Source organism: Idiotropiscis lumnitzeri, chromosome 5 (genome assembly GCF_059441095.1).
Source record: "Idiotropiscis lumnitzeri isolate Australia: NSW breed Sydney's pygmy pipehorse chromosome 5, RoL_Ilum_1.0, whole genome shotgun sequence".
In the NCBI taxonomy this organism is placed as follows: Eukaryota; Metazoa; Chordata; class Actinopteri; order Syngnathiformes; family Syngnathidae; genus Idiotropiscis; species Idiotropiscis lumnitzeri.
In genome coordinates this window covers 9737564-9764710 of record NC_142395.1, presented here as the reverse complement: position 1 = coordinate 9764710, position 27147 = coordinate 9737564, and the positions used below count along the sequence as shown (strand labels likewise).

Genomic DNA, 27147 nt, shown 5'->3' with positions numbered 1-27147 from the left:
GTTTGTCTAAACATGCTTTATCAATGTATACTAAGAACAATCATTTGATTGTTATTTTCAATTTTCTTCTTCAATTTAATTTTTAAAGGGAAAGAAGAATTTCATTTAAAACATTCAGATGTTCTGAACTTCTGTCTCAATGCCAATTTTCGCAGACGAGTGGAGGTCTATGCGGATTGCGGATATCTATCAGCATTCCAAAGCGGACATTATTTTGTTCTTCTCTTGTCTCTTTTTGCCAAGTGGTGCTGTCTATTTTGCTGAAATTGTTTCAATACACAATAAATAATCAGTTCGACCAAGTGTTTTTTGCAAAACTAATTCATTAGTATGCTTTACTGCCCTTTTATGGAATGATCTGGTGTACTAATATTATTTGACGAGCAGAGTTTGCACGTTTACAAGCTTGTGAATTCATCGGCACGGTTTTTAGTGTAACAATATAAATATCTGCCTTACATATTTTCTTAATCACAAGAGCATATCACTGCAATGGAGCAGAATTCTCGTACCTCAAAAACGCCAATTTTTCAGGTATTCCCCAAAAATCGGCCTGTTTGTTTAACCATTGACATCGCATCGTCAAAAAGAGCAAGGCATTTTCCCGATATTACTAATTTATTAACTTGCAAGGGGTGTTTTAAGCAGAAATACAAATTATCCTACACCCCCTGTCAAAAATAATGGAATCAACACTCTCAGGGGATGTTACATTTTTAGATCAAGCAGAGGGGAAAAATAGGGAATCACCCAATTTTGAGGAAAGAATTGTGGAATTACCCTGTAAATTTCCATTCCCAAAACTAACACCTGCGTCATATTAGATCTGCTCATTCATCTGCCGTTAAACAGAAGTGATCACACCTTGGAGAGCTGTTGCACCAAGTGGATTGAAGTGAATCATGGCTCTAACACGAGATATGCTGTCTGAAACAAAGGAGAGGCTTACCAAACTTCATTAAAAAAAAACAAAAAGGTATATTATCACGCAAAAGATGTTGGGTGTTGACAGTCAGGCATGTCTACAATCTCGAGACGAAGGAAGATGTTAAAGTGTCAAAACAGAAAACTTGAAGTATTACTGTATTTCATGAAAAGAGAAAACGCACAGCAAAACAAATGGGAGGAAACTCGAGTCGTCTGTGACCGAATTGCGACAAACGACCTGAAAGAAATGTGATTTACAGAAATGCTTAATGAACACCACCATTAACGACCAAAGAAAAAAAAACAAGCAATCGTGGACTGTGGAAGACTGGACGGTGATGATGCTGGAACTTTTTGTTTGGCGCCATTCCAATGAGATTCATGAAGAATGACTGGCCTCCTGAAGTAAACATTGTAACTTTTCCACAGTCCTGATTCCTCTTAGTCTTTCTTAAAGCCAGAAATGTGCCGTTTGGAAAGACTTTAGTTTTGTGTCACGTCTGTGATCTGCTTTTCTACAAAATTAAACAACTGAATGAAAATCCTGATTCCATAATTGTTGCCAGGGGTTGTATTCGTCAAGCCAATCTGGGCCTGGCGGCAGAAATACTCAAGATGCAGATCCATAAAAATCTATTAACAGAACTAATGTGTTTCACACACGCAGCGCCACAACTCATCAATAGCACACTGCTTTTTGAACATAGTTTGAGATGCCAGAAAGGAATTTTAGCCATCCCACTGTGCCAGTTGTCGAACTGATGTACGTGTGTGACTCGGGGAGTATGTTTGCATCATGACGTAATATGATAAATGTGAAGCATCCAGCACCAAATTCATTGGGGAAAAGGGCAGAAATGAGTTCACAAAACTGATAGACAAAATCAAAACATTAGAAATAAAATCCATTTTCCTTTAGTAACCTTTTATAATCGAATGATCGACCTGATCAAGATCTCAGAAGGCAAAGGTTAAGAAAGAATGGGGAGCTTACCATTTTTCTCCCCCAGACGCCACATGTTGCTGAACAGTGTATCCAAACTGTGCTTGCTTTGGACCTTTTATGATCTTGTGTTTTGTTGTGTCAATATTAAAGCAATCGTGGCATCCTAGAAGAAGACAAAATGAAAATGCTTTACTTTCATTCACCAAACACACAAATTAAGGACTCAATAAACAAAAATATTCATCTTTCAGTGAAGAATGATCATTCTTCGGACACCTCTTACCATTTACCACGTAGACAGAAGGCCAATATTACCATCCACTTAATTATTTTCTATATAGAATATGTCATAAATCTCAGTTATATTGTACATTTTTCATATCAACCTACATTCTCCGCCTTGTCCGCCCGTCTAAATTCACATTGCAGTAGAACTTCTCAATTGACATGCCTTAATGGTTTTACAGTTAGCATTTTCAGAAATGTGCCTTCACGGCCACAAAAGTCTTTACGTGCGACGTCAGCATGTCACAAAATACCTCACTTGAGATTAGCTCAGCCAGCAAAGGATTAATGTCGTGTCTTTTGTTTATTTTATTGCTTTTGACGCATTTTCGCAGCACTTAGTGCAAGAGTAAAAGTCTCAAGCAAGGGTGGAAGAGAACGAGAAATATATACAATGGGAGTTACAGGTCACCTTGGCGGCCATTCGGTGAGATTGTGAACAATTTTTTGTGGATATGTGTAAATTGTCACGTCGATCTGAGCCTTTGAGGGCAGAGTAGATGTGCAAGCGTGAGAATATTTCATTGTTATGTCAGGCGAAGATGACGTGATGTCGAGCCAGGAGTTTACCACCGGTAACCAAATTGATGACTGAGCAGGATGAAGCTATGCAGAGAGGAGATGAAGAGAATTCATTGGCTGCTGATAGATGTTGGTTTGTAGCGCTAATGGTTTCAATTACATTGTCGCTCACTACTTTTGACTTCTTACTCTAACAAAGTACTTCTATTCTGCAGTCCTCAGCCCTTATTAAATTTCAGAACATGTGTTATTGTATTAGAGTTTTATTGTATTAGAGTGGTCATTTTAATATGTTTGAATGATACTTTGCCTGTAAAGTAAACAAAAGTTTTAAATTGCCAATAGTAGGATTAATTGATTAATTTATATTTTTTCCCGGTGGCAAAATTTCTTTCACAAGGTCACAGAACAGATTGTGCTGAACCTTGGAGGTTTCACTCTACATGTTTTAGCATTGCAATAGTCATAAGCACATACGTGAATGCCCTGAAATTTGTTTCTGACATTTTGACGGCATGTAATATTTTATGAAACCAAATCTACATGACAAGGACAGAAGAAAAAAAATGGTGGAAATAACAGTACTGGGATGATAAAAAAAAAAATACATCAGAAATGTACTTGAAAAATAATGTGAAAATATAGCATAGTCTAGAATGTACTGTACTGTGCTTACGGGTATTCGAACTACATGTGGTGTGCAAACTGGGACGACTGGGACTAATCATTTCATCGGAACACATTTACACAATCGAGGAAACATGCTATATGTTACAAAGCGCTTTGCAGTGCTGCAGTAATGTTAAGGAGTTGCTCAGTTTCAGTCAGCAATGTTTAGAAACACAACCATGGAGAAACCTTCGAAACCTCAATGGCACTTGGGTTTTCTTGGTGTGATTGCAGATGAAGGCAAATATGTTTTCTCCATTGCTTACTGTTACTCACAAATGCTGACAGCTTTGCGGGTGGTAGAAAAGAGCAGTAAGCCTGTTTTTCATCAAAAGGCCAGACACAGGAGACAATACACTTTCAAGATTTGACATGACACGCACACACACACACACACACACACACACACACGAGAGCCATGTACTGTAGACATTTGCATCTGAGGACTAGAGCACATTTTGAAGAATTTAGTCTGAGGTGGAAACCAGCAACAACCATTCGGTGCTGCTCGCAGCCTAGCTCCCACCACTCATCTGTCATCGATTTAATCTGCTGATGGTCTTCTCACTGGTTGCCAGAAACTTTCTGTCTACTGTGCTGATAAGAGGTCAAGGGCCCTACTGACTTTTACAATTAAAATCATAGTACATCAACTTACACTGGACACTGATTTCAGCACAGTTAGTCAAACTACAGATCAACAATGTGCATCAAAGGGAATCTTGAGACGCTGACTAGGATTTTTGATGACGCTGGGAAGGTAAATATTGCTTAGTCCTAACATTTTCTCAATGTTCAGTGGCATTGTGGAATAGAGATCAGAAAAACTCTCATCTGGCCTAACCAGCACAAACTCCCACTTGGTACATCTCAGCAGTTCTTGTCCACACACTGTGCGGCTTATTCAATCACTCACCCACATGTTAAACATTGTCTCAGATCTCTCTCCCCATATGTGAGGATCCAGGGTCAAGTCAAGTCAAGTGTGCCTTTTTTTTCCCTGCTAGGGGAGTCTTTACGTTGAATGCAAACAAGGGGAAGGAATGAAAACGAGCAAGTCAAATTGGGTTACAGAGTGGGAGGAAAAGTGGAGAAAATGATATTTTGCATTAATGTAGCCAATTAATAATGGATTAAAAAAAATAAATGGATGCATATTTGTGTGTATATCAGCTTTTAGGTCAATTTTCTCTGAAGTCAGTATTCTGGTTTGTCAATATTAAAGGTGCACCAGATTGCACTTTAAAAACATAAAAAATAAAAACATTTTTATTTTTAATTTAATCTGTTGTCACAAAGCTGTATGTTGCTAGTGATAGAGATGCACAAAAAGGAATAAATTCCTTGCAATGGGCAGTTGTGCTGCTCATCTCTCAAATGCATATCACATTTATTTGCAATTTGCATACCATTTACAAGGGAATTAAAATGATTTTCCAAAAGAATATTGCACATGTGTTATGTAAAATGTATAAAAGTGAGAAGCAATGTCACAAGATCCACTAAACCCATATGTGTGATCTTTTTGTTGTAATTCTATATTTAGAACAGTGCAGTGATGTAATTGTGTAATAAATGTGTAAATACTGGACTTCCATTTGTATATCTTAAGTTTGAACTGTACTGTATGTCTAACTTCCTGTTTCTGTTGGCTCACTGTCCAAGGACACAAATTTATTTGCAAGTTGGGATGCACTGTGCATTATGCTTTGAGTTTTCATGTGACAAATCTGAGTGAATCTGTTGACCAATGTCGTCGCAGTAATTATATAATTACAATTATGAGTCAGTTGTTTTCATTCATTGACACATTGTCACAGAAAGAAAAACTGCAAATCTCACCATGCAGAAAAGTACAGCTGTTTTCCAGGTCTGTAACCTACTTAAGTTGTTGCGGCGTCACCATTTTTGTCCTTATAACAACATCACGGCTTGGGTTGTGGGATGTGTCTCTTTTTCTATGCCGATATAAGTTGTCATGGTATGCAGAAGAAACCATTAGTTACTTAGATGAAGGTGAACCTGTGAATATATAACAATTGAGCTATTCCAGCTAACTGACGATAAACGTTTGCAAATGGCCTACAGTATAATCCTGTTTAACATGATCTGCTGCAGCTGTGCAACCATTTTTTAAGGACCACTACATCTGAACAGATGTTTGACACAATGTGCATTCCTTAGATAGCGAAGATTTAGGCATGTTGGTTTTATAAACAAACAGAAACCTAAACATCTATTTGTCTGGTATCTTTGCAAGTGTTTAGAATCCTCGTTCTCCGCACACCATATTCTAATATTTGTTCACTGTACCGAACTTTTTATATTATAATATCATTGGCAGCCATTGTGTCAATAGGCCATTGATGTTGGCCAATCAAGTTAGTAAAGGCTGCCACAAAAGTTTAGCTTGATTTGTTTAAAAAAAAAAAAAAAAAATCAAATAAAATCTCCACAAAAATAAATAGGCCTGATTATCTCACCGCCACCACTGTGATCTCTTCACGTAAATATTGACACATTCTCCACACACTCATTTCCCGTTGTACGAATGCGTTCCCATGTTAAACTGGCATTTGATCTCACTCGGTTTATTGCGAAACAATAAATGTTTATAAAAATCAAGGCAAATCCCCTTGATAGATTGGTGTCGATTCAATCACAATCTCATTAAGGATTCTTTTCTTTTTATTTGGTAGTAAGATCAGAAGTCTAGTCTGAGTATTTCACGCATAGAGACAGGAATTTCCCCAGTAACTATAATGTGCTTCCATGAACAGAGTGAAAGCTTAGACATAGACAGGGGAAAAACTAAGAGCATGTGAAAATATGAGAATGGATGAGGATTCCAGTTTCCATTCCATGCTGCAAAAGTGGCAGTGCAATTTAATATTCCAAGAAATGTCAGCATGTGTTAAATGCAAGGTCAGAGTCTTGCTGGATTTCGTGTGTACCTGCTTTCATGCCCAAACAAATAAACCTAAAGCCAGTGGCTGTCGATGCGACCCGCATTAGTTCAACTCTGCATTTGGCCCAAAACCAAGCTGTAGGAGCTCTACCACAGAGCCAGTGATGCAAAGCAGCCGCTGGAGTTCATCATGTTCGCCACTTCCATCAGACATACACGATTGTGTAGCAGGTAATTATTGTTGAACAATAAGCATATGGTTCACAGCTTTTTCTCTTGGTAAGTGGATGTTTACTTCCTGTCCTGGGATATCGATGTGGGTGTGCATGCTCCTGACATGAGGCGAAAATATAATCGGCTCATTCTCTATGTGAACTCAACTTCAAAGACTTCAGGGTGCACCGTTTTTCTACTGATCCACTGGGTCTTCTATTTCAATGGTTTTCTCCCGAAAAAACAGCGAACAATACTTTGTATTAAACATTTTGGCAACTTATATTACTATTAATCGACGCCAACGTAAATACTGTGAGAAATGGCGTATCTGAAACCAGATGTTCCTGACACACAACAGCCAACTGTGCTCCGCTTAACAGGCTATTAACCTTGTGAACCACAAAAAGACACTCCAGCCGTTTCACCCTAAGTTTAAAAAGAACACATCCTCAAACCCATACGAAAGAATAAGTCAAATGCAATTTGCCGTTACCAATATCACAACACAAGGACGATGAACAGCCTTAACATAAGGGAGTGTGGAACTGTCAACTAGTTGGGGGGTTATTTTCTCCATTATATATATATTTTTAATTAATCCGGTGATTAAACGGAAATCTGCATTTTTTTTATGCCAAAATCAGCATTAGCATCGGCCGCAAAATATCCATATTAGTCATTCCCCATAAAAAACATCAGTATATTTATTATTTATTTATTTTAATTATTATTAAAACCTGACGTGTTAGCAGGGGAAAACAAGGGCAGATTCGTAATCAGTACAAAAAAAACCTTAGAGTTAATTTACATCTCTGATTAGAATATTTTGTGAAAATTTGTTGACCAGAAATGGCTTTGTTGTGATGGCTGCACACAAAAGCAAAAATGTGTAATAAAATGTGATAAAACATTGCAAACAAAGCATTTTTTGGAATAAGTGTTATAGTCACATACTCGCTACTGTAGAATGATGCAATTTAAAAAAATATATACATGGAATGTAGCGTGCGATTACAGTGAATTTTCAAATTTAATATGCGTGGTCGAACTTTCGAAGAAATCATGCAAAAATAACTCAGGACCTTGTGGCAGAAAGATTAGTATTTCTTTTCTCTCAAAGAAACATGGCAAAGTGTGTTGTGAGATATAATTCACCACACAATTAAGCAAGTCTTCATTAATTGTCACTCAAAGCTGTGATGGAAAGACTGCGGAAATCAGAAAAGAGGTTGGAAGATGCTTGCAGAGGCAGAAACATTGCTGCAGAACTGGCTTGCTAACTTGACTAAGGGGCTGAGAGAAAGAAAAAGAAAAAGAGAGCACGGGAGTGATCTGATGGCACTTGAAAGGGCTCCAGAAATTTCGGAAGGGAAACTGTCGTCTGAGCCTGAGAACTTGTCTCCTCCTTCAATGTTCTCACTTGCTGTTATCAAACGGGATCATCCCGCAGCCCCAGAAAACACAAACAGTGGACCAAAACCCAGCGTCGTTCTTGTTTGATGAATATGTTTGACAAAACATCCATCCTCCCACCACATCCAGCATCCTCTCCCTCTTCACAGACTGAGGAAGGTCAGATGGCACAATTCCAGTTCCTTGTTCCCGCAAATTCCAAAACCAAGCTCAATATTTGGAATAGCAATTTCATCTCTCGCTTCAAACCCTAAACATTTTGTATCATTCACTGCTGTTAGAAGTAAAAATTCTTAACTTTTAAAAAATGCTGTTGACCTAAACCTGGATGAACATTGGAAGAACGCTGCTTCAAGAAATTGGATAATACTTGAAAGGGAATATGCAAGGAAACAGCAAGAACGTATGAGCAGTGTAATAAATTATGTTTTATATTTTAAACATTATGGCTGTGGTACAAATCAGTTGTGTTCTAAAAAAACACATTCTTTAGAAATCTTTGTTCTATGTGATCAGATATCTGATATGTCACACTGTCTGTCTTACTGTCTAGATTTTACTGCCACAGTGATTTCACTGGTAATTGACCACAGTTCTGGCTGAGAACCAGAACCTACACTGTCACTGGAAACTTGACTGTGAGAAGAAGAGCATCAACTTTCTTTTTAAGTAGAGACGTCTGCTTCCAATGAGACACAGGGCATCGCTGTCCATGTGAAACAGTTAACATTCTCTCAGTCGTCTCAGCACTCTCATCCATGCTGCACCCATTCTACAAGGTCAAGATGTCAGGATGCTATTCACAGTCATAGGCACTAGTTCACAGAAGGTATTAAATAGTATTCTTTAAATATGCCCAAGACCAACACGCACAGTTCTTTATTCAGGAGAAAAGGAATTTGACGTTATCAATGGTGCCTTTAAAAAGTTCTGTGTTTTGAGGTAAAAAAAAAATGTAAATGTTACCCAATGTGGTTTGAATTGATCAACCAAAAAATATATATATATATAAGAGTAGTACCATAATTAAACTACTAAAATTAAACATAAACATGAACATCTAAACTTTCACTCACCTAACAGCTGACTGCAGATCCAGAGCAGTAGTAGGTAGTAGTACTCCATATGATGGCTGGTGCATGCATGCATGACTGCTGTGAGTGTGTATGAGAGGTGGACTGAGGCAAAGAAATCCAGTCGAAAGCCCTGTTAAAGATCCCACTCTGATTGACCGCAACTCTTAGTTAAAGCGCTGCCTCTGTCTCACAGAAGTAGGAGGGGACTGCAGCTGCACAAGGAGGAGGTCCACATCTGCAGACAACAGGCAGGAAAAGTCATTCAGCGTTTTACTACAATGAAGGGATGGAAAAAGATGTATTGTGAATATGGATGTGCTAGAAATTGCGCTTTTGTTTTTTGCATGATGAAAAAAATTTTTTTTAATGAGTTTGAGCGTTAGGGATTATCAAATACTAAGCAAGAGTTCTACTTGAGTTACAGATTCATTGCATCACACACCTGAGTTGTGAAATATGCGGTGAACTATATGGCAAGTCATTTGAACATTTAATAGCAAGACTGGATATGTGTTGCAGATATCTGTTATTCAGGTTCAAGTCACATCCTTTCTCCCAATCCACAATTGTCACTTCAGATACCTGCAATGTCATTTTGCACAAAACACAATGGACTTTTGTCATTCACGTGTATTGGCTTTTTGGCATATGTGCATTTTTATTTTGAGGAGTCCTACTTGCCATTTTGACCGGATGGTTAGAAGGTATGAAATCCGAAACACTGCCGGTTCTAGATTTATGCCCAGCGCAGATTTGGCACACATCGCCGTCTAACTGTGAGAAGTGATGTGGTCCAACAAGTTTCTGGTATTTTCGCAGATGACTTACTTCGGTGTCAATCTAAGTGGCTCCTCTCGTTCCCTATAAAATCGGCGGTCGAGAGGCACGCAATCTTTCACTTGGCAAAAGCTGAAACTGATTTGCTGAAGACTATTCAGGACGTTGAAGACTTTGGTTACGTCCGCTTGAGAACGCTTAAAAAGGCTTGCGCCGACATAAAAATGAAGATGGACAATTTTTGCTGTTTATGAAAATAGAGCCCCGGAAATGCTCCTCTTTCACCTGCGCCATAACACGACTACAACAAAGGATGTTGAAGCTCAATTATTAGAGAGGATTAACCATAAATGATTCTGTGTGATGGTAAATCAATATTATTATGAATTATGTAGAGCAGCACCATTGAGCATAACCCCACAGAACCCATTTAAACATTTCCTTGTGTTACAAAAAAAAAAAAAAAAAAAAGGTTGAGGGCCACTGATCTCGAGAATAGAGCAAAGTTGGTAAACGTTCAAACATTTCCAGGGTCACAGCACTTTCCAAAGATTTGAGTGAAAATATCAGTACATCAGCATTGCCTCTCCCATCGCAAATGTTAAATCCTCTGGCTGACTCAAACTCTTCATCATGTTCCAACCACAACCTAATCAGACTATTAACAGCGGAGCACAAACATGGGCTTTGTATGTTACCTCATACGCTTGCTGTTAGACCATCCAGTCCTAACTACAGAATGCAGAACGAGAGTACTTAGTAATAAAGCATACTCAGTGTACATTAGTTTCCCTGAAATCCATTTGTGGTCATCTGATATATCGTCACGTCTTAACGTACATTCTTTCTTGCAAAGGTTTTGTGCTAAAGGCCTCCGCAGAGACGACGTGTCACTCAAGCTAAATCTTATAGCTAAAACGAACAATTAGCAATGTGAATATGAAAACTACTGAGACTTTAATTTTACTTAAGAGGCTTGCGCTGACATAAAAATGATCATTGATCAGGTTCGTTGAAACTAAATGCCAACACAAGGATAAAAAGTCGACGTAAGTAATAAGACTGAGAAGCAAACACCTTTAGCATAAACATTAGCATATTCATAATTTAAAATTGACATGGGCATTGTACTTTAATTGAACTCCAAAAAGTAAAACTGCACAACACATGATAATAGATACTCTCATGTCGACTAACTACTCGTAAATTGGGCGGGAGTTAAAGAGGACGGATGGGTTGTTTGTAATTAAAAACATAAAAGCATTCTTCATGAACAACTGTTTCGTAATAAGGACTGTTGTCATCCTTTGTGGGTATAAAAACTAACTTAAGAGTCCCCGAGAGCTTGCACGATGATAATGATGATGCTTACTGGGAAGTATACTAAACGGAGTCATTTTTAACACTTTCCATTGCAAACAACCCAAACAAGACGAAGGGCCAGACTGTGCGTAGGTTGAATAGATCTCAATACGCAAAAGGAATGGTACTTACCTCACCTTTCTAGACCCTCTTCAACGGCAAACCACAACTGCAAGCAATTACCTCAATTACCCTGGATTATCTGTTTGAGTGCGATATATGACCGTCTCCTCAGGCGAGAACGGTAGCTTTATCCAGACACAAGAACACAAGAAAAGCCCTCGAGGATCAAAAGCAAAGAAGCAAAGTGCTAATCCCCATCAGAGTTCATGTTGGATGCGTGCCTCATGTTGAGGCTCAGCATCCATTACCTATCATAATGTTGTCAAGTCTGAGCTCTCCAAACCTGATGTCAGTCGTTTGGACACATATGTGTCTGACGGCTTTTTTCCCACGATAACTTCACTCAAGCATTAGGTCAACAGTTGGGATTTGGTAAAGGGATGCGCCAGCCATATGGATCTTTAACTTCGGTTTGTATTTTCAGAATTTTCATTGATTCTGTAATTATATTCATGGCTTGTGTGAGTGGGGTGTTTTTTGAACAACAAGTAGTATAATTAATGTGAGTCTAATCGTACAAGAAAGGAACGCACAAGGCCATCAAAATGAATGCGTGGGCTGAGAACACTCACAAAAAACCCAGGAACAATGTTCATGTTTTTTCCTGCTATATTTAAAGTTCAGATTGGTGGTCTGTGAAGTGTTGCACGTGATCATGTAACAGTGTCACATTGTGATGTGACGAAAGAAAATAATCTGCCTTCACAATCAGAAAAGGGAACGTATTGTCTATTCTGTTTGAGTTCAACAATAATGAATATTCTAATGTCCTTTATTAGTAACATTTAAAGGAGATGGGACCGGTTTTCAACCAATCAGTAAGGATGAAGATGTGCCCTTCAACTCACAGATGAGCCAATTGAAAGAACAGATTCAGAGTTATAATCCTCTGCCAATTACCCTTGTGATATTGGCACCAGCATTACGTTTAATGGCTACAAGCCCATATCCTGTTTGTCTGAAGTTATGACCAGTGTGTCCTGCCAGTGGTAGAAACTTAGAAATCATCCATCAGACATATAGAGTAACTGCACACCGGAGCACATTGCCGCCAATGCGGATGTCACTTTCCACAAATCACAGCCAAGTAAGGCTGGATGAAACAATGAATGATTTGATGGAGAGCTACCAAACAAGGTTTGTGAGGACAGCAGGAAGAGATTACTGATCCAGAAGGTGGCCCTGAATATTCATCTGGAGAAAGTGTTATAGGGCATGTAAGGACATCTGCAGAAGAAGCATTTGCTCCACCGCTAGGTATTGCTATTTCTATTGAACAGTATGTAAATCAAACAAAGGTAGGATAAAAACAATATAGTTTTCATCGGATGGATATAACATTGTACAAAGTAGAAGGTAATAATCGAATACAAGATTCTCAAGTGCGTTACGTTCCTAAGTATCGTATCGACAACTACAAGTTTGTATTATGACTAGGGCTGTCAAAATCGAATGCATTTTTTTTAATTCACAATTAAATATTTGAACTCAGTTAACTTAGTTTTATTTACTTCAAAAATTTATTTGTAAATTTTGTGAAGCCAAATTCAAATCAAACACTGTACCATATTAGCACATCATCTCAGAACAAAAGACCCTGCTAAAGTTACCACTGGGCCTTGCAAACCATCACAGCTGGAGTGTGGTGCTTACAACTAAATGGACTGTATAAGTTTGGAGAATTGTTTCTAAGAAAAATTCCTCTTAAGATGACTCCATAGCTTTGTTCGGAAGCTATTCGAACAGTCTTTGATTTAAAATACACTTCATATTTGGTGATTTTACATTGATCACAAGATATTATTCAAGTCAATACCTGTTAAAAACTTTACGAAAAATTGTTGTAGAAAAAAAATTTAATTAATCACAATTAATTACAGAATTTGTTGCAATTAATTATCCATTCCATCCATTCTCTGTACCACTTCTCCTCACAAGGGTCACGGTGGGTGCTGGAGCCCATCCCAGCTATCTTCGGGCAGTAGACGAGGTACACCCTGAACAGGTTGCCAGCCAATCGCAGGGCACACATATACGAACAAGAATCCGCGCTCACACTCATATCTAGGGAGAATTTAGAATGTCCAATCAAGCTGCCGTGCATGTTTTTGGAATGTGGGAGGAAACCGCACAGGCACGGGGTGAACATGCAAACTCTACACAGGAAGGCCGGAGCCGGGATCGAACCCACAACCTTTGCACTGTTAGGCCATCGTGCTAACCAGTCGCCCACCGTGCCGCCCCTGCGATTAATTAGTTTTAAAAAAAAAATAAAATAATCGCTTGACAGCGTTAATTATGACATTTAAAGAAAAAGTAAATTTGCATCACGTCTCTAGCCGAAATAAAGAAATAAAAATGAGATCATCTTTCAGGAATGGGATGAAGTAGTTGACCGCTGTTGTGGTTACGCAAATCAGTGCATGGAGAGTGGAAGTGGGTAATGGGAATATGACTGACAGTGTGCAGGCTGAGAGGAATTCAGTGGTTTCATGGCCGCCATGCAGGAATATTTCACCTCTGCATCATGTGGACTGGATTCAATCTCCATTCAGTATGCAAATAAGCCAGCGTCAGGTTTCTAATATCAGTTTGCAGCCGTAAACTGCAAATGCCAAGCAAATGAGCTTTGTCGTTTGTAGTGTTTTGTGGAGTGACCTACTTAATTGCTAATAACATATTAAAAACAAGAGTTCATATTTTTCTTGAGAAAAAAATTAGTTCAGTCAACAACAACCGAAACCAATTTTTTCTAGTAGCTAAACTGTAGACTATTCTTCTAGAACAGTGTGTGTGCACTGGCGGCCCCATGCCGCAGGCTAAACACAAATTATCTAAAGAAAGCCCCGCCCCCACCCAACTTCTGCAATCTGTCTGATATCTTACAATCGCATCATCACTTTTCCACTCCTGCAAAACTTTCATCAGACTTGTCCCCAACCTCTTGTATCCCATTCTCCTCAGGGACTCAGCCTTACAAACAAGTGACATACAACAGAACACTTGCGTAGAGATTGCTTGCATTCAGTTCTGCAGTCATTCTGAGGTTTCATATCCAATGCAGCCCAAAGCCCCTGGAAGATTTGTGGCTACCCCGTCATACATGCCTGTCTAGACCCGGCCTTGAAAATCGCTACAATATCCACATAGTTACTTACATCTCACCTTGACTATTGCAATGTGATGCATTTTAGTCTTCCAATGTCTAGTATGGAAAATCTGCAATTCGGATAAAATGCAGCAAGACTCTTGACTCGGACAAGAAACGACAGGACCACTTAAGTCCACGTCCAGTGCTTCATGACATTAAATGGACTCTCATGTGGTCTAAAATAATTTTGAGATTAATGTTGCAGGCTTGGCATTTATTGCATCCTGGTAATCTCTCTCACAGGTATCCTTCTTTCTATGTCCCCTTCTCTTGGTTCCTTCCTCTTTGCCCGAATGGATTTTGTGGGAGTTTTTCCTTTTTGGAATAGGGAGTTTACACCAGGGGATGTTGTTTGTCTCTGGAACTTAGGACATGTGAAGCCCTTTGAGACTCTGGTGATTAAGGGCTATACATAAACTTGAATTGGCCACAGAAATGGAGAGCACCAACAGGTGGCTTGTGGAACATCAGGCCAACATATAGATTCTGATAGTTTGGTCTCAAGACACAGGGGACGCTGCTGGGGAGATGGGTCTTTTAAGCGCTATAAAGGAATTTTTATTTAATTATTATTTTTTAACTATTTTTTATTTACCTTTAATTTTATTAAGGATTTTTTTAAATTATTTTTTTGAGTTATTTTATTTTTTATATATATTTTTTTATCTATGAACAGCACTTTGTTTCTTCTAAGCTTGTTTTATAATAATAATAATAATGCCTTTATTAGTCCCACAATGTGGAAATTCGAGATTCGAACCCAGGCCTCCTGGGGAGACTGGGTCCTGAACGCGGCGCCTTAGACCACTCGGCCATCCTGGCAGCAGTTTTCTAAAGTGTTCAAGCAAATAAATTAAAGATTAGGATATTGGTGTATTCAAAGAACAAAATAAGCACACGTTTTCTATCTAGGCTATGTAATTTATAATGTAAAGCCTTTTTTTTTTTACTTAATTACATTTTACTTTCTCTTGTTCGAGACAAGCATTTGCCTGGTCAAATGTTGCCGGGTTAGGTTCATAGGAGTGAGGTAGAGATCCAACAATGAGATCAAACTCAAATAGATGATATCTAACTCTATATACTTTGCACTCCAGCACACTCGGTTCCATTCTGGATGAATCTTCATCCATCCATAGTTTTTTTTTATCTTCAATGGAAATGCAGGAGAGCTGCAGCATATCGCCGCAGACTTTGGACCAGAAGCGGAACACACACTGGTCTAGTCACCAACCAGTTGTAGGAGCCATCGAGACTGTTAACACTCACATTCACACTTACCAACAATTTAGAGACTTTGATTAATCTGGCGTGCGTATTATTGCAACATGGGAGAAAGATAATGTGCCCAAAGAAGGCGCATGCAAGCACAGGGAGAACAAAAAACAAAAGCATGATAAAGGGCCTGATATTCAAATCCCAAATCTTACAACTGTGAGGCTGTGCTAACCACTGGGATAATCTCCCACAGAGAAAAACAATTACACTGTGGCCAATAAAATCTCAGTAGCTGTCGAATTCTTGGAAATCCATATATACAGTACACATGATGTGAAAATGTTGAAGAGCAACATACAGAGAATGAGAAAGGTAAATGTTTCTGTCTGAGTTTGAGTGAGTCATTTGAACTTTTCCGTATCTCTGCCAGGTTGACTTGTGCCAGTAGAAAATAGTGGGGAACGAGACTTATATGGAAATTTAAAGCCACACGCCTCAAGATGGACGACAACGGAATGCGACAGAGCTCAAGCATTCACCCAGCTGAGCTGAGAAATTCACGATACCATTAGAAAGTCAACATCAAGCATTTGTTGTAAATTTGATGCTGTATGTAAATAAAAGAAATTCCTCATTTGATTTATTTTGATTGTGTTGCTTCTTTTCATTATGAAATATATATGTTCTTTACAGTATGAATCATTTCCTGATCTTCGCTTTAACAGAGATACGATAAAACTAAATATGAAACATATGTCCACGTTGATCTTATACAAGCCCTTCTCTTGTCTATTACTTTCCAGGGCAAAAATGTTGAAAAGAAAAAAAATGAATGTCACCACATTCATTTATCCAATTATGCTGCTCATAACAGATGCTTAGGTCATGCCGTCATGTGGTTTTACATAAAGTCATGCTTCGTTCATGCCTTCATCATTGGGGAACACACACACACACACACATCTTCTTTCGTTTCGCTTGCATTTGGATGAGACAGATGGAAAAAGTTGTAGCCGGATTGTTTGTCCTTTTGGAGTTCAATGGAAAACCAAACAGTCTTCAATATGCAGCACACAAAGATTACGCACAAATCCGAGACTTTTTAAATGGAATACTTACGACAACATTTCACTCCTCCAAAGATGTGAGCCAATATTCTCTGTTGTTCTACACCCTTACAGCTGGCACTGTCTAAACTTATGATTTAACGTTTGTTTTTCAACCAGTCTTGACAGTTTGCTTGGTATGGAGAAGTATTTTTCAAATAATTGCAAACAGAGTTTGTAGAAATCCAGTCAAAGTTCGATGTATAGTGACTGATGGTTTTCCCGTCGTGCCATTCACCTTTGGATGCACAAAGCATTTTTTTTTCTGTTTGGATGATACATATGATAGCTACGTCAAAAAATGGGGAATTAGTGTGAGTTTGGTTGACTGCAAAAATACAGGTGGGAGGAACAAAATCTCATATCATTGTTTACAGGCACCACTTTGGACATTTGTCATGGGAAAAACATCAGCGATGGCGCTACAGCGAAAGCTAGGTGGCGCTGTCGGAAATCTGTTTAGCCCCAGTTAAACACTGCAGCATTTAATTTGAGACTCTAAAATAACTTTTTTTTCTCAGTCGCCCACCACCACCCACTAACTACCCAATCACCACATGTATCGATCAAGCCACACTTTACCCCTGGGAAAGAAAAAAAATCCTTGATGCAGTTTTAACTTCAGCAAGACAAGCTCGCATATAATGAATAAGAGGCCGGAACCATACCGAGATAGCGGCCGGAGGGCGGGGGCTGACCTACAAAAAAGGGTTAAGTGCCCAGCCCTGACAGTATCCATGACGAGTCTTAAAGGTTGACTGGCGCACGATGGCTCAGAGCAAATTGTCCTGACCTGGCCCAGCACATTCTGATGGGATCCCTTACTTTTCTCACTTTTTCTTAAAGGTCTGACTAATATTTGCAGTTCTTTTAAGACTTTCTACAACATCAGAGAATGTTTTTGAACATACCGTACAAAAAGCCGACATGAAAGCAAGACTAATAATTTATGATGAATAGTTAAAGGTTATACTAGGAACATTTTAAAAGTGTAATTGAAATAACCTGTTCATTATACAGAGATGTGATGAATGTAAATGTTTGAAGGGAGATGAGTATTTGCGGGACGTATGTCTGGAATGAGTAAAAAGTCTCCACCGGGACCTCTTATTACCAACGATCACCTTTAGCCAGCAATGGCCCTATTGTCGGAGGCCTCTGGACACTGGGGAGTGTTAAAACAAAAATGCGAATGTGTTTTAAAAAAAAAAAAAAAAAAAACAGACCTCAAATGCAAACGCGCCAATAGACAGACGTATTCAGTAGCTTGTTTGACTAGGAATATAGTATTATTCTAAGATACTGTCAGTGCTCCTTTTTTTATACAGGCTATAAAACCTACTCATCAAACCATCTTCTTATTATTATCCTATCCTGGGTCACGGGGAGAGAGAAAGCACCACAAAAGCAAGAAACTATTCAATGGACTTTGGATTTTGGACAAATACTAACATGTGACACCAACAACCCCCTTTGATTTATCGACTTTATCTGTCAATCAACAATGAGTGTGAGGAGGTCAGAGCAAAGGTTTTAAACTAGTTTTCAAGTACCCCTAAATCTGATGAACTACAGAGGATTTGATTTCATCAGACATCCTGGAGTTGTCGTGAGAAAGGCTGAGCCATTCAGCACAGACACGCAAGACTTGAACAACCAGCAAAAGAACATCAGAAAGACATCGATGGAAAATGGGACACAGAGTGTACCTATACCGAAACCGCTGAAACAGCTGGCTGGTGCCCCAGTTTCCTCAGCCAAACAGCTGGTGTCCAGGAATGAGATTTTTCGCTGGAAATACAGACTCAGACTTCAGCTTTTTCAACACTACCCGCTGCTACTGTGATTTAGTGTTAGCAGGCTGCTAAGTGTCTTCCCTTTGCCAGTTGCAGGTTTATTTGCCCCCCTGTGGTTGTGGACAACTGGTGATCCTGTTCAATAACATTACTTTAGAGTTCCCTTCTGTACACCAAATGTGTGGGTTCATGACATTCTCTATTTAGCTTCATATCACTGGTCCCTGAGGATTACTTAAGACGCGGCATTTTCTCATTTCTAAACCTCATCAGGCCAGATCAAGAGCGACAGCTGTTTGTGCTTAAAGCTGCTGTATGTAATTTACCGCTACATTGTATTTTCGCCCATGCTACTACTACAGGATATGACACAATGCTGATTAAAGCCGATCACCTCCACTAAGATTTTGGTGCATTTTTTTAGCTTTTATATTTCATGTCGACTGGCGCCATTCCCACATGGCCCACTTGATGGCGCACCAAAAATGACATAGCAGAAATGACGCATTTTACCAAAGAATAAACAGAGCATGGCCCATTGGCTACCATTTTTATTTAGAACATATTTTACACTTCTGTCTCTAAAAGAAAGAGAACCCCTTAGCTCCCCAACAGGGACTACGTTTCGAATCAGAATGCCCTTTATTGTCATTGTACTCAGAGTACGAGATTGGAGAGCTCCCCTCTCCGGTGCAATATAACAACTAATTTAATTAAATAGAGCAATTAAATTAATTAAAGACTAAATAATCAAAGAAAAAATAAATATGAAATTAAATAAATAAAAGTTCAGCATGGAGATGGCTCTCAGGGGAGAAACTGATTTTCAGTCTGTTAGTCTTTGTTGTGATGCACCAGTAGCGCCTGCCAGAAGGCAACTGGTCAAGGTGTGAGCACAGGTGAGTATTGCATGCAAAAAACCTCAATAAACCCTTGAAAACATAAATATTGACAGTTTTCTGGCTTTTAAACGCCATGTAAATGAGCGCAATAACCCAAATGTGCCCTTAATTGGGTTTTTAAAATTCGTAATGCCCCAGTTATTCCTTTTCAACCCTGAATATATGCACATGTGTACACCGATCGGAATATCCCGATTGCAGGGGGATACTGCGTATGCTCAACCGCAAGGAATCTTGGTCTTTATAGTACGAGAAGTGCTGGTATGCGCGGTGTTTGGTGTTATTCCAAATGACTCCGAAATCGAAATTTTGTCCTTAACCCGAATATTGACTGCATGTAACTGAAGTCACAGTGCCTGATTTAAATCCACAAATTTCAGCACAAACTCAGCAACAATAGCTAATGACTCACTCTGTGTCATTTTACTCCTCGGGTTGTTTCTGTCTGACATGTCTGATGACGAACACAGCCAGGCTTTTATGTTAAAAAGAAAACAACAACTGCTGCAAACAAAGTCCACATGTGTTCTCCTCAGCAGCCCAATTAAGATACCTGACTGCAATAAAATACAAAAATCTCTACACTGAGCCACAAAATACAGCAATGACACATAATTCAAAACAATGGGCTCTTCAAAACAATTCTTAGAAATATGAAAGACCCTGGAGAAGAGTGTTGTTTATAATCCTAAAAAATGTGAATGAACGAAAATATCAAAATACATGAAATTGTTAGATTAGGCCTCTTTGGCACGTAAGTAGAAATAGGTTTCTTGAATTTGAATGGCCATGATGGGCTTTCAACTGTCACTCAAATGCTTTTTAGCATGAACTATACTACAGGAATATATCACACGAGTTCTAGCTTTTGGACTCGCTCGTAGGGTTACAGGGTTCTGGATCTACACAACAGAGTCACTTCAGGGAAAGAAAATTGTTTATTAAATACAGCGGCAAACTTTATTCAGTCTGCGGCTCACATAGACTTACATTTAATTCAATCCAGCAAGTTGTGAGATGCCGAACTGATTTTCATTGTTTCTGCAACAATTAAGTTATATTCTATTGTGTTCTATATCAGATTTCTTTCCATCTTGAAATGGTCTCATTTTAGGGGACAGATCTGTCTCAGGCAGTGCGCTCGCCTTCATAACATCCCATAGACTGCTGGTCCAATGACAAGCGTGTCTTTCATTAGATTTAAAACCGGTGAGCCAGATTTCGTTTGGCTGTCTCCTCTTCCAGCTTGCTTCTAACAACAGAAGCAGAATCCAGCGTTTGCACACATGTGTGCACCATGACAATGAAAGCATTTTTGTGACGCATAAACATACACAAACACAAACATCCCAGGCCCCCCAACAACTGCCAACAATATTTACAGAACAATCAAGCTCATCTAAAGCTAATATGTGAAAGCCATAAAACACACTTGATGGGTAAGCAGTCATTGAGACCTTTTGTGAACAAACATTACAGAGACAAATTTCCAAAATATAGCCCCTTTAAAATCAGGTTTCAGCTTTAAAGGGTTTCAACCTTTAGCTGAATATTCTTGATGTATTCTCTCAAACAGCTTTATCATTTTCTGATGCCACAAATATCTGGCAAGCCTTCCGGCCTCAAGCCGCCAGCCTTATTCATAAAAATTGTCAGCCGACCAGGTCTTCAAAAAAATAAAATAAAATAAATAAGGCGTCCGTGCATGATGCCGCCGTGGGGGAGATGCTAATGGCAGAGGTTTATTTAAAGATCGTTATCTGGCTATTTTACTCAAATGCGCTTAACTTTTCATGGTGTTATTATGGGCTTATTCGTCTCCTTCTTCTTCGTCTCATTCTTCTTCTTTCTTCTTCTCCACGAACGTACCCTATGTCTTATTTTATGTTAATAAAGTCAGCCAATCTCATACACGTCGTGCTGCCCACTGTACTGCTTTATTCGACTTCTCTGTCGCAGCATCTCACATCGAACAACATAACATTTCACTCACCCGTAACATGAGCCAATCACCTTCGTGTGCACTTCAGGGACTTCATGGAAACAAACTCAAAGAATACTACCAATGCAAATCACCTTTGTGTGCACCTCGGGGACTTCACGGAAAACAAATTAAAAAAATATTACCCAATGCAAGTACGAAGTTCACACAGTTGGTAGTGGCGCTTTTGACACGTTTGGAAGCAAATTTTGTCATTTGCCTAATTGGCCGCGACCACATCACACAGTCGAAGGCTGATTCGCGGGCCGGACAAAAATCCCCCTCTGGCTGTGATTAGTTGAACCCTTTTTAAAAATTGATCACTAGCCGCCCCAAAAATGGACGTCGAGCCGGACTGGACCCGCCCAGGACGGACTGCCCAGCTCTGCTAATAGCCAATCACAGAACTCATTTAATCCGACGGCCCGATCCTATTCTATATGTTGACTCGTCCGAACACTCTGCACAGACAAAGTGCACACACAGAAAGTTGCGAATTGCTTCCACCATTCTGCTGTCACTTGTTCCATGTGGTGGAAATATGCCACTGGCTTCAGGCGGCTGGCAGTAATCATGAGCTCCCACTTTGATTACCAGGCACAATCAAGATGGGAAGTTGCAATGCAATCAAAAGCAAGCAGTTGAGATTCAGATTATTTTCATGATTCCAACGATTCAGTAGAGAAGACAGTAAGGTAAGAGACAAATTCAAACGATCCAACAACAACACACATTTTGATTAAATCGCCAGGAGACATTACTATCATGTCACTCCAAGGTGGATTTAAAGACAATTCAAATATGTTGGATTCCTTTGCGTCCACTGTTACACATTTATAAATCTGTATCTAAAGGTTCAATAGCATTCCATTTCTGTTTTAATAATCCCAAATCTGTTAGTGTTGAGTGAGGGAGTGAAAATGTCAGATTTGCCAACAAGCTGTATAAGCAATGGCAGGAGCTTCACTAATTGAAGAGTTTTGGATTTAGTACTGAACCAGAAGCGAGCCTTTGTTTTCTCGACACACTGGAAAAAAAGAGGACCACACAACAACTTGCACAGCACGGGTGTTTTTGTGACATTATCTCAACAAAAGGCCAAAACAACTTCCTCAGATTACATAAAAGTGAGCGACACCAAACAAAAGTTGCTGTAAATTCTGTTGTAGAAACAGAAATGAGTGGTCACATATTTCAATAATTGGTTTACAGAAAAAGTTATAAAAAACAGCAGTGTTGTATTGTTCCACTAACAATGCATAAAAGAAACAAGAGCAGAATTGTATTAAATTAAAATGAATTGTTAAACAAACAAACAGACATTCTAACACAGACACACATTGGTGGGGGCTGGAGATGGTAAAATAAAAATTGAAGAGTAAATGTTGGTATCTGATGTACAGTACCGTGAAAAAAAATATTTGCCCTCTTCTCAAATTCTTATTTATTTGATCTCATTGGGCCCCTTGCAGCTGTCACAACTTAACGATTTCAATATTTCAATAACTGACAAAGAACCGTTCACATCTCTGTGGCGCTATTTTGGCCCACTTTTCTTTCCAAATGTTTTTTTTAATTCAGTATCACCACTAAGATCATGCCACAGCATTTCAGATAGATTCAACTTTGAGTAGCACACTCCAGGACTTTTTGAAGCCATTCAGAAGTTGACTTGTTTCTGTGTTTTGGATGGTTGTCTACCTATAGACCTAGTCACCCTTGAGGTCACAAATTGATGGCTGAATGTTCTGCTTCAGAATTTTCTGGTAAAGAGCAGAATTCATCAACCCATCAATCACAACAAGTCGTCCAGGTCCTGAAGTAATAAACAGCCCCAGTCTATTACACAACCACCATCATGTTTTTTTTTGTTGTTGTTTTTTGCTTTTTTTTTTTTTACAAAACTACAACAATGGCAGGGTTGTCTCCTCGAAACTCTGCCATGGATGTCATTTTTGCCCAGTCTTGAGTCATGAACACTGAACGTAACAGGTGTGGGACGCCAGCGGTTCTTTAGACTTTGTCCTGGGTTACTTTGTGACCTCCCAGATGAGTCATTGCTGTGCTCCTGTGGTAGGTTTTGTAGGCCAGCCATTCCTGGGAAAGTTCACCACTGTTCCATGTTTTCTCCATTTATGGATGATAGCTCTCACTGTGGTCCACTGGAATTCTAAATGTTTCGCTTTGTAACCCTTTCCAAACTGATAAATGTCAATTACTTTATTTCTCATTGTTTGTTAGTTTGTTTTGGATTGTTGCATTTTGTCACTGCCTTTTGGGAGCATTTGGCTGACTTCATTTTTTTTAGCCAGGTTCTATTAAGTGATTTCTTAATTGAAGCGATCTGACGGTAATCAGGCTCCATTGTGGTTAGTGAAAATGAATTCTGCTTCCAAATAAATTTGATTAACCATAGTTCATTCAAGATTTAACAATGGGTTTCCCAGCGAGGTAATTAATGTGTGTGAAAATAAATGGTGCGAGACATGAAAAGGAGTAAAGAATGAATAGTCATTGCATAATTGTGACTAATTTGAGCCCTATTGTAAAATAGCAGACCCACAACACGAGTGCACGGCCCACTTCATTCAATATACAGTTAATATTAGCTTTGAAAATCCAACTTTTAATTGCAACAAGGGTACCTTCTCAATAATTCAGAGTGTCATGAGAGTTGTGAGGCATCTGATATTTTTTCCCCTATTAGATGACAAATCAGCAAAAATGACTGCCAGGTGAAAAAACAAGCGGGTAGGAGAAAACAAGTGGCTCTGGAAGGGAAAAATTGAGAGAGGAGCCATATATACGTCAGGAAACAGTGGAAAATGTCTCAAGAGATGGTGACAGTTCAGTGATACGATAAATCCATAAATTATGGACGGGTCAAGGCGCCTGTCAGCAAAATATGAGAGAAAATGGCGTTAATCTCGATGGCGCTCACTACTACTGTCTCGCATGCTTCCTACTTGTGTCAACCTATGTCACATACTTTCCTCTAGCTGTTCTTTTTTTTCACAGCCTTACTCACTCCATTCCCCTTTCTTCCACTCCCCTCTTTTCTTCATTTTGCTGAGGCTAGAGGAAGTGTTTTTGTGTGCAGACTGCGGCTGACTGGAACTCTGTGCCATCAGCTCCAGAAGCTGAAATTTGAGGAGCTGTACATTAAATGTTCCAATAGAGCAACAGTTTCTCTGAGGGGAAATAGTGTGGGTGTTGGCGAAGTGGGGATTGAGGGATTTAGGATTGGAAGAAGAGGGAGAAGAGGAGGGTGTTTTAAGAGGAGCACAGTTCATTATTACAGCCATGGAAGTGGACCCTCTGGTGGTCGCAGTGCGAACTGCAGTATGCTTTTAGAATCCGTGATCTGCTTTCAAATCTGAGAATATACCTTGCTTTTTTCCTTTGTTGATTTCCATTACCCCATCCCTTTAAAAAAAAAAAGCAGTATGCAAGGTGATGAAAAATACTGATACATTTTTGAGTAGGTTTCTTCAACGATATAAAGCGCAGTGGCTCCAGCATATTAACTTTGAAAAAAAAAAAAAAAGCACATTTCAAATAGCTGGGGAAAACTCAGCAGGGATTAAGACTTGAGGCCTTCAGCATTTCAGAATTCTTCAGATCTCTTTTTGATGTTGTGTGTGTATTTTGGACCCACATACTGAATATCCCGAGGGGAACCTTTGATTTACAGTCATTTCGCCACCAGTGGGTAGATCGACCGGTAAATCGAGAGGTTCGCCTTTCGACTCAGCTCCTTATTCCCCACAACAGACCGATACAGAGTTCGCATCAGAGCAGTGCTGCACCGATCCGCATGTCGATCTCACGCTCCATCCTCCCCTCAACCGTGAACAAGACCCCTGTCAGGTTGTCGAGGAGGTTAAGGAAGAGGAGGACCCCAAAATGCAGGGAAGCGAGGCAGGGCAAACATAAATGGTATTTAATCAACGAGGAGCGCCTGGACAAGACACAAAGGGTTGGAAGGACCTGATTGGTTAACACTGGGGCTTACGTAGACGAGCACAGGTGGACACAATGAACATGATGACACACACCAAACACAAGGAAAAAACATGAAACTAAATGCAAAACCAAAAACCACAAATACAGATCATGACACCCCCAAGATATTTGAACTCCTCCACTTTGAGCAGGATCTCATCCCCGACCTGGCGAGAGCACTCCACCCTTTTCCGACTGAGGACCATGGTCTCAGATTTGGTGGTCCCGACCGCTTCACACTCGGCTGCGAACCACTCCAATGAAAGTTGGAGATCACAACTTGAAGAAGCCAACAGTAACGCATCATCTGCAAAAAAAACAGAAATGAAATACTGAGGCTACCAAACTGGACATCTTCAACGCTTAGGCCTTTCCTATGCTGTCCCTCAAAGTTATGAACAGAATTGATGACAGAGCGGAGCCTTGGCGGAGTCCAACCCTCACTGGAAACAAATCCGACTTACTACCAGCCCCATCCTTTGTGATAAATCTCGGCTAATGCTCACATTTTGATTATCACTTCTACAAGAATCAAAGAAAATCACGATTTCCCATCACCGGTGAGATGTTTTATTTATTTATTTCTTTTTTTTGCAACCGGCCAGTAGGCTACTTATGTGTTGCTTTGGGGCTTCATGGTGCCCATGAGCACCACGTTTTTGACCCCTGATTTGCAGTATTGTCACTGGAATATTATAGCATTGTTATTGGAATATTAGTAGTAGACCATTATTTACATTATCTACATCTTATTTTATGTAGTTATGTATAGAGATTACTACTCAAATTCGTGCATTGCTCTCTGTGTTGCAGCAACTCTCCCTGTCTCAGTCTTTTCAAAATTGAATCTCATTAAGACTTACCCAAATAGCACAAGAGCATCTAAATGGCTTGGCGCTCATAAGCATCAAATATGGCATGACTGCAGTTATCATACAATGGCTTAATGACTAATTAAAATTCAGACATGTTTCTTGCACGCTTACTATATTTGTTTATTTATGTGTGTTATTTGTTTTATTTAATATTAATTGATTTATTGAATTTTGTTGAATTTGTTTTTTACAGCTGTTAACTGTTCATAAAGGTTGCCAAATGGCATGTTGTATTACGGTCATTTTCTGCTTATGATACAATTTAAGGTGGTGGGAAATTTGATGGAGGAGGCCCTAAATATAAATTTCCCTTAGGACACCATTTTCGTCAGGGATTGCCCTGCTTACAATATATATTACTAACAGGTTCCACGTATTGCCCTTTGTACTAGATTTCCTAAACACAACATTTGGAGTTTTGCCTATAAAGTTTATATGTTTAACAGTGTAATGACCAAAACAATGAAACGGGCTGATGCGAGTTGTGAAATTTTCAAGTCTCGAGCGTTTTAAAAAGGTTATTGTGAAAGATGACGTGTATTCGTGTGTTCTAAATGCCATTTTATGGTTAATGTCACAAAAGTATTGAACTTGATCAAGGACGAGGTGCAGTATGTCGCACAGCAGGCGGGAAAAGAGACACAATAACTGTATGCCGTGAATGGCAAGAAAAGCAAAACGACAAGGAGCAGAGGATGGATGGTTGATATTAACCAGTTCAACTGCATTAAGGTAATAACACAACTTCACCACGAGAGGTCAGCAAACGGTTAGTTATCGGGGTAGTTCTAATGGTAAATGCCCTTGGCAAATGGTACAGAGCAGTGGTGTGCAATTAATTTTGCAGGCACATGAGAAAGTGGAACGGTTGCTTTTTCTATATGATATT

The 27147-nt window shown here is 39.3% G+C and overlaps 1 protein-coding gene across 2 annotated transcripts in view; it reads right to left on the bottom strand.

Moving 5' to 3' along the window:
* itga11a (integrin, alpha 11a) overlaps positions 1 to 21642 on the bottom strand; it is a 57118-nt gene extending 35476 nt beyond the window's left edge. The window contains exons 1-3 of one of the 2 annotated variants that reach the window (XM_088296001.1): positions 21525 to 21642; positions 8963 to 9197; positions 1922 to 2036 (exon numbers count right to left, since the gene is read on the bottom strand). In XM_088296001.1, coding sequence (XP_088152127.1) covers positions 1922 to 2036; positions 8963 to 9035 — 188 coding nt within the window. In that variant the 5' untranslated portion in view covers positions 9036 to 9197; positions 21525 to 21642. The other variant, XM_088296000.1, reaches the window with a different exon arrangement.
* Between the last annotated feature and the right edge of the window lie 5505 nt (positions 21643 to 27147).